This window comes from Galeopterus variegatus, unplaced genomic scaffold (assembly GCF_000696425.1).
Source record: "Galeopterus variegatus unplaced genomic scaffold, G_variegatus-3.0.2 Scaffold167, whole genome shotgun sequence".
Lineage (NCBI taxonomy): Eukaryota > Metazoa > Chordata > Mammalia > Dermoptera > Cynocephalidae > Galeopterus > Galeopterus variegatus.
This window is the reverse complement of record NW_007726278.1, coordinates 795,360-804,052: the sequence shown is the minus strand read 5'-3', so window position 1 is coordinate 804,052 and position 8,693 is coordinate 795,360. Positions and strand designations below refer to the sequence as shown.

The 8,693-nt window shown below is 50.0% G+C and overlaps 2 protein-coding genes across 2 annotated transcripts in view; one reads left to right on the top strand and one right to left on the bottom strand.

The window, feature by feature from the left end:
* Nucleotides 1–8,232, bottom strand: part of ZIC2 (Zic family member 2) — an 11,944-nt gene extending 3,712 nt beyond the window's left edge. Inside the window, exons 1-3 of the mRNA XM_008594841.1 lie at nt 8,004–8,232; nt 4,397–4,590; nt 16–200 (exon numbers count right to left, since the gene is read on the bottom strand). Coding sequence (XP_008593063.1) covers nt 16–200; nt 4,397–4,590; nt 8,004–8,232 — 608 coding nt within the window. The remainder of the gene's footprint in view (nt 1–15; nt 201–4,396; nt 4,591–8,003) is intronic.
* Nucleotides 8,233–8,391: 159 nt separating this feature from the next.
* ZIC5 (Zic family member 5) overlaps nt 8,392–8,693 on the top strand; it is a 7,775-nt gene continuing 7,473 nt past the window's right edge. Inside the window, 2 exon segments of the mRNA XM_008594833.1 lie at nt 8,392–8,414; nt 8,416–8,689. Coding sequence (XP_008593055.1) covers nt 8,392–8,414; nt 8,416–8,689 — 297 coding nt within the window.

The window sequence follows — 8,693 nt, the reverse complement described above, 5'->3', positions numbered from 1 at the left end:
GGCTGGCTCAGCTACCCCCGCCGCTCGCGTCCTGCTCCGATTACAGCAGTAAACACCGGGCAGCGGCCCCAGCGAGGGAGGGGGTTGTTTGGAAGTCGTTTAAAGACAGTGTCACCCTCGGGGTGGATGCCCAGAAGCTGGGGCCGCTTCTTCGATGGGTTGGGAAGTGTGAGGACGCCCGCGGCCAAGCGAGGCTCAGGCTGGAGTTTGGGCGGGGGTCAGGCTCAGGGCCTCCGGAAAAGAAACTGCCAGACTCGTAGGGCTCCAACCTGCTACCGGACACGCATCCGTCTCTCCGGAGCGGGTAGTGCCCCCCGGGCGGTGGCCGGGCCGCGAGGCTGCTTTACGCGCCGCGCCTGGCCGGCCCTGCGGCCCTGCGGCTCCCCCCGCCACCTGGGTCCCAGGCTGGCCGCAGCGGACATTTCCTGTCCCGCAGTCCAAAGCTCGCGCTCTCAAGGTAACCGAAGGGGGAACAGCGGGCCCGGAGGCTGCGGAGGTGTGCAGGGACGGCCTGAGGCCAGCACCTTTTTCCGCCTGGCTGGCCGGGAGAACTGTTTTTATTTACAAATCTCTGCGAGTTGAAATGAAATTCAAGTCAGAGAAAAGAATCAACATGCATGTCAACAGCTGACGTTGCAATGAAATCAAAAACTCGCGAAGGACCCTCTAGCCCGCTCTCGCTGGCAGGACCCCCGATCTTTTGCGCCCGCACAGGCAGCTTCTCCCACATAAGCGGGTCTCTGAAGGTTGGAGCCGGCCGCAGCCACTTGCAGGAGGGGCCCTGTGCCCTCCCTCTGTCGCCCCTTCCCTGCCATGGGAGGGAGGGGGCTGTGGCATCTTGTCTGAAAGCATGGGAGTTTGCCTGGAAGCTGGAGAGTCTCGCTTTCCCTGGAAGGAGGAAATGTTCCTCTTCCCCACACCCCTCTTTCTGTGTATAAAAGGGGTGGAGGGCAGATGCCAAACTGGCCCCCTAGACGGAGAGCAACCTGAGGGAGAGGGAGACGGAGAGAGAAAAGAGAAAACCTCCAGGCAGAAAGGCCACGCTGCCATGTTGAGGCCATGAAAATTTGCCCAAATGCTCAGTCTTTCCCACTTACTCACTTGTTCATCGATTTTTGTGCGGGCGGGGGCGGGGCGGGCTAGAGGAGAGAACTTGCAAAGGCTGTTTTAGAGAGTGGCCGTGAGAACAGCAGCCGCGCTCACCAAAGCCCTCGCCCCCGTCCTCCCTTTCTTCCTCTCCCACTGTCTCACCCTCTCCCCACTCCTCTCTCCGTCCCCTCTTTGACCCATTCTCTCCTTTCGCTTTGATCCCCCTTGGCTGCGCCCGTTCTTGGGGACGGCGCGGCTGGGAGCTCGCTCGCGCTGGGTCCCGGGGGCCGCGCGCGGCCGGGCGGTGGGGCGGACGCCTTCGTTCCCGCCGGAGACCCGCGGGCTGGGCCCTCCTGGCTATTCTTTGCCGCCACCAGTTCTCCTCTCTCTGCAGGATATGGAGGAGCTGAGCCAAGTTCAAAGTCACGTCGCCGTCCACCCTCACAAGTGCTTCATTTCTCTACAAACCGCAGAACCCCTTTCTTTATGACAGCATTTTTTTTAAAGGAAGGAAAAAGAAGAGCGAAGGAGAGAGAGCAAGAAAAACAAAACAAAACATAAACCTGCAAAGGCCTTAAGAGTTATTGCCTCGAGAGTAGGGTTCCTTGGATGAAAGGGGGGGGGGGGGGGCCAAGTTGCATTATGCACCGTGTGAGTGAATTCAGTTTTTCAACAGGTTTCTGGAAGAGCCATCTGCGGCGGTGTCAGATCCGCAGGACCCACAACTGCCTCCATCGGGGGGGGGGGGGGGCCAAGTTGCATTATGCACCGTGTGAGTGAATTCAGTTTTTCAACAGGTTTCTGGAAGAGCCATCTGCGGCGGTGTCAGATCCGCAGGACCCACAACTGCCTCCATCGGGCAAACATGTTTTACCTTTGCATGTTTCACAAAATTGTTCTCTCGAGCTCTTATGGGGCTGGCGAGGATCCGGATCCCTGGGCTCGCGGGCAGGCCGGCGTTCATTGCCAGACAAGTGTACGGAATGGCAGCACGATCGAGAATTCTGGGTGTTTAAAAAAAAATAGAAAATCCCACGAAACATCCAAGGGCTCATTAACTGAGCACCTCGTTGTGGTTTTGGGGCCTCTGTGAACGGTGTTGAATGAGTTCCTCTGTAGTACGATGTGTATCTTATGTACATATACATAGATAACGTGTATATATGCACACCATACTCTCTCACACACACGGGTATACATGGCTGAACAGGAGAAGCCAAAGACGAACAAGCAAACAAAACTGACCTTTAAATTGGAAAGCAGAAAGAAGCACTCTCGCCATACCATTCAAACTTTTAATTTTCTTCTTAAGGAAAAGAGTGAAAATGGGGGTGGGGGGAGCTGGGAGAAGAGATGGGAGAAACAAGTGTGGAATAGGCTGCCTATGTAAGCCAGCCCCCCCAAAAGAGGATTTCACAGGATTCCAGCACCATGGACTGTATCACAGACTCATAAATTCAACAAGATCATCAACAGGATATTAAGTTGCAGGTCACCTTTGATTCAGCCGTCTCAGCCACTCCTGGGCCGGGTGACCCCTGACCCATGAAGGACCACATGTGTGGTAGAGGCGTCCCCTCTGTAAAACCCACCTAGAACAAAAGTTCTTTATCAGAGCTGTAGAGAAGTGTTATGTAAAAGGGGAAATTGTGAAAATCTCAGCCAACGTTGTAACTTTTAAATACCATTTTTAAGAAGTGGGGGTGGGGGGAGGTTGAGCGGAGGTGTCACAGGATAAGGCCCTCTCCAGTCTGCTAAAAGCACTTCTTTTCCTACAGTTAAAATTTACTGTTCTGTAACTGGGCTTATAAAGTCTCTATATAAAATATGTGCTCTCCATCAGTTTGGTGATAGGGATGCAAATATTTGTGTATTTGTTAAAAGTGACTCTGAAGCAAACAGCAGCCATTGGCCTCCCCTGCCTTTACCCCTGCATTGGTATTAGTGGTTGTAGTTTTGCAAAAGGAAGAGAATTGTTCTTACTTTTTGTCTCCTTTTGCTGATGGGAGTGTTTCTATCACTGCAAAACAAAACAAAAACAAACAAAAAAATCAGGAGACATTAGTTTACATGAATGTGTTTAATTATTCTGAAGCCCTATCCTTTGGGCTCCCAGGTGAACTACATCCAGGGAGGTTGAATACTGATGACAGGCGAGCAGCTTTCCAATAAACTGCAGTATTATTGCAATAGACTTTGTAATACAATTTATGCTGTCATTCATAAATAACAATGCCATATGTCAACCATATTGCTTACACAAGTAAATCTATCAACGTGTCACTATTTGATTTATCTCAACAGCTTCTTCAAATATTGAAGTATAGATATTGGAAGGGGTGTGGAATGGGGGAGAGCTACCAAAGCAATTTGAGATTTGTTTTTTAACTGCACAACCTCTATTCCTTTATCTCCCATCCAAAAACATTCTAAAAAATATGGAATAAAGGGGTGGAGAGGCATATCTTGGGGCGGTTATATGAACTGCGAACATGTAAAGAGGTTTTGTGATTCTTGTTTTGAGCTCTTGAGCATATTTTAGAACACAAAAATGATGTGTTCCCAATAAATTACCAATCATAATGATCAAATGTAGGTCAAAGGCCTTTCTCCAACAACCTCCATCTCTGAGAGTAAAAATGATTGATAATGAAATGGGAGTATTTGATGACAGGCCAGTTTACTCAACTTATTCTTTAGTAGTGGAGAAGTAGAGAGAGTGATCATTTTTCAATGACTTTTAACCACAAAGGTCAGGTGGAAATGGGATAGATCCAATTCTTGACTATGCAAAACTACAACAAAAACAAAAATAAAACAAAAGAACCCCCCAGGGAATCCTACATCCAGTCACGGCCACATAGTACCGATCTTCTGCCTCTTATCTTCATTAAGTCCCCGTACGTGACAGAGACCATCAACTTTAGCAAGAAGAACGTTTTTGGTTACTCTTAGCCCCACACAAGTCCGTGGAGCCTGAGGATTCAGCGCGAGCTCAGAAGGGCGGCGACGCTCGCAGAAGCGCTCGGGGGTCTGCGCTCAGACCTCTGCGATTCGGGCCAGACCACCCGAGGCCCAGTGGCAGCTCCCACGCGAGCCAGGTCGCGAGTGGCGGGGGCGGAAGGGTGGGGAACCTGGTCCCTGCCTCGTGCTGACGGGGCGGGCGGCGAAGAGAGGCGTCCGCGGACCTCACTGCCCAGACGCCTGGCGAACCTGATTCAAGAAAAGCCCTTGAACCCAAAGTCCCCATCACTCTCAGTCGTGACGAAGCTCGACTAAAAGGCAGCTTTCCGGCCTCTTTGCCCACCTTGCCCCGGCTTTTAGAGAGGTCCGAGTGGCCCATAACTCCCTTCCCAGTGTCTGCTACCAGCCCCCGCCCCCTGCCCCCGTCGAGCACCCATTGGCGCCCTTGGACTGGGCTTCGAAGGTCCTTCGATTCCTCCGGTAACTCGGGGCTCCCCGTTCGCCCGTGAACCCGCTTCCGGCGTGGCCCAAATGGCACTAGAGGCGCCAGACCCGCCGGGCACCCAGCCCTTCTGCAAGGAGGCCGCTCTGGCAGAAACCACGAGGGACCAGCGAGTCGTAAAGCAATTGCAGAGGCAATAAAAGGCGGCTCGGTGGGTCCCCCAGCTCTTTTCTAGTTCACCCCATCGTCCCCGAGTCACCCCCTCCCGCCCCCGCCTGCAGAAACAATAAGACAAAGGCTCAAAAGCCAGGAAATGTCCAATTCACTTTTCTTAGAGTTTATCAATTGCCCACACCCATCTCAGGAAACTTGGCTGTGTTCACTGACGAAGGAAGGGCACCGGGGAGCCGGGGAGCCGCAGTCCCCCATCAGCGCAGCAGGAAGCCCTAAGCGCCAGCCGGAGCATCCCCAGAGACCGGGTCCTGCGGCCTCTGGGCAACTGAGCGCGACGTGGCCGCCGGGTGCCGGCCAGCTGGGCATTTACTGTGCCTCTCGCCTCCTCGGCCTGTTGGCGCCTTTGTGTACGGGTGGAAGGAGGTTGGGTTCGGGGTGCAACTGAGAGGTCTGGAAATAGACGTCCCCAAGACCCCCTGTTAACTCCAGAAAGGGCATTTCCAAGGCTTGCCATGCTGCTGCCTCCATAAAAGCACCTCCGCTGCACAAGCGCAGACAGGAGCAAGTTTTGGGGATTGGCCCTGATGACCAGCAACACTTCGAAATATGGGGCTGAATCCACAGGAGAACTGGCATAACGACTCCTATAGCCTCCTGCTTTTTAAACTAGTATTATAATTTTCTTCAACGCCCTCGAAATTGTTGGTGTTTATTTAGGAAGTGTGAAACAGTTATTGGGTCCTTAGAAACTCGGGATGTTAAGGGATTTTGATTTGGTTCCCAAGTAGCTTGAAAAAGAAACAGCGCACCTGGGGTCAGGAGGGTCATCACAATAACAAAAAGCACGTCTACAAAATAAAAAGCTCTTTTATAAAGAAAGGCAATCCCGGAAATCCACCGAGAGCCTTCCTGATGACCATCTAGCTAGGCCTATTCTCAGGTTTAATTGGCAGGCGGTTTATTGGCGCCTTATTGGTGTTGATTGAAATTTTGCTCCCAGTCCTTTCTTTTAAGAATTAGCATCTCAAGTCGATTTACCTGAGTCAATTATCTTTTTAGAGTCTGGGTTTGGTCATAAATTTGCAAATATTCATTAAACTCACTTTGTAAATATCCCTCTTTCCAATCTCTACTCAAATCTCTGTGATTTCCTAAGAAAGTCTTTTCTTTTTTAAGGCTTCCATAAAAAGAAATTGATCAGGGAGTTATATTTGAATTAAGACATATTAAATCGATGACAGATACATATCACGCTGTGTTTAACAAGAGTTGTACAAGGAGGCGGGTTCCAGATTCCGCACGGCTCTGCTGCACCATTATTCACATTTTTACAGCCTTTCCTTCATGCCTTCACCCATTAAACCATTAAATTTCAGCAATTCAATAAAACAAAGCAGTTATAATTTTGACGAAAAGCTATTTTGAAGAGGGTGGAGGTGCCCATTTTATTGCGCAATAAAAATACTCAACAGTCCATATTAAAGGCTAGGTTGTATTTATTTTCTTCTTTCTTTGTTCATTCTTTTGTTTTGTTTTTGCTTATAAACTGCAAGATTGAACTCAAAGCTGCCATTACTGCAAGTATTGATACTCATTGTCAACAAATTCAAATAAAGGAAACTCCTCTGAAATGTTCTGAGAGGAAACGAAGAAGGTGGGGATAATTCCAAATATGATGCTTCCTTCATAAACCATCCACAGACATGGCACAGTTCTCGATTGACCTTTCCCTGGATAGATTGAGATATTTTAAGTATTTGAAACGAAAATTGCAAAAGGGCTCATACTCTCCAAATACAGATGTGGATTTTGTCACTATTGCTTATTAAAATTTCTTCGTTGTGTTTCCACTCATACCATTTTTATTTCCCCGTATTTGAACTTCAGTGAAGCTTTAAAAAAAAAAAAAAAAAAGACCCATTTGAAATTTGATGGTAGTATTGTCTTTGTTTGCCTGTCACTTTTATAAGAGAAATGACATTCCCAAGGCTCTTAGGGATGCTCCTGTTAAACATTGTCCACACCAGTGTAAATGGAGCTATCGAATCAACTCTTTTGAAAATATTCCTTATTACTTCCCAGAACCATCACCTAGATGATGGCTTTGTGCGTTCTATTTTTATTCGGACTGCAAACGAATCAAACTAGGAACATGTCTTATTGTATCCCAAAAGGAAAAAAAACGCATTCAAACTATTATCGCTTTTTTTTTTTTTTTTTACAAATAATTTTACGAAGGACAGCAAAATAAAAAACTGAAAACTCTGACTTTGTTGTACATTTTGGAACATCACAGATTTCAAAAATGCTTTAAAAAAAACTCTGAAGTGTCACTTTTGGGTAGTAAAACCCCTAATTTTGGAGGTCTCACATTTCTCTGGACCTCCAAAAGTGATTCCGGGACCTGTCTCTCTCTCTTTTTTTTTTTTTTTAAACTGATTTGATAGCAAACCGCTGGAAAGTGGCAGGACTCGCTTTTAAAAAAACAAACAGCTTTTATGGTTTTCAAATAAGACGTCTTTCGAAGGTAGACAGGTTTATTAGAAAACGATAAGAAAGTGAAAGCTTATTCTAAAATAAATAGCAAAACTATTTCTTGATTTTTAAATAATATTTTATTAGTTCAGTTCTAATTTGCGGTCCTTTTAAAGAAACTGAGGCGCACACGTGGAGCGTGTTCTGGACTAGGAGAAATTCTGCATAAAGGAATTGCTACTTGGCGGCTTCCCTCCGCAGAGATGCCGTTTGGCCTGCCCTGCCACTGCATCTGGGGAGGCAAAAGTTAGAACAGCCGCGACATATCCGTCCCCCGCCCCTCCGGTAGATCTAATTGGAAGTGGCAGATCTAGAACCGAAGAGTAGTGAGATTACACTGCGAGCCAACTCCTTTGAACCAGGTTGAAAAGGACTCCATGAGCTAAAAAGTCGAGGTAAAACGGTTCCTTTGCGGGAAGATTTATTTTGACTTCACCTAGTGTTTTGCGGAACCAAATCATTCAGGTTGTTTTGCAACCAATAGACTTTACTAATCTTCGTTATTCCCTCTTCCGTCTGCATCTTACGTGAGCTCCTGGCAGACTGGGGGTCCAAGCAGGAAATTTCTAGCATCACCACTGCAGGTATCACGACGGGCTGTTCACCCTCCCCTCTCCCCCCTCCCCCCAGAGAGCAGCCCGAGGCTGTTCCAAAGGAAGTGGCGGTAGGAGGTGCTTGGAAGGCACCTTGGGTGCTAGAAGGGACGCAGCCAGCCGCGAGGCGGAGTCTTTTGAAGTTGGGGGTTCCCTCCCCGCCCTTTGCTTCTCGGGGGTCCCCAACCTCTAGCCAGCCTGCGCACGCTCTCCGCGAGGCGCGACAAGTGAGCGCTGGGCGCTGCGCGCGCAGGCTCCGCGCAAACTTTCTGCAAGTGCAACTTGGACATCCCCGGGGAGGCGGGGACGCGCGGCTCCAGGGGCGGAGCGGGCGCAAAGCGAAAGCGTAGGCGGCCGCGAGCACGGGGGCGGTCCCCCGCTGGGCCGACGGCTTGAACGGGAGCCAATCGGGCAGCCGAAGCTGCTGCCAATCATGTGGCTCCCTCCAATCCCACCCGTGCCATTTCCAAAATCTCGGTCCCACTGTGCAGCTCAGATGTGTTCACTGTGCCAATCGCTGGAGGACAGAGTGGGGACGGGAATAAGCGGAGTGGAGGCCAGGACAAAAGAAGTTAAAGGGCGCCTACTACATACATGTTTCTGAAGGCGGGCGGAGGGAAAACGTCCCCCAGTGCGAGCCTATGGGTCTGATTGTGTAGTTCTGATGGAGCCCCCTGTGAGCAAGAGGAACCCGCCAGGGCTCAGATTAGCGGATTTGGCAATGGCTCAGGCCCGGCCGCCTCAGAATATGACAGGCTTCCCGGCGCTGGCCAGCCCGCCCGCCCACTCCCAACTTCGCGCCGCCGCCGCCGCCGCGCACCTCCGCCCTCGAGACCCGGGCGCTGACCCCGGCGTGGCCGTCACCGCGCTCGGACCCGAGCACATGGCCCAGGCGA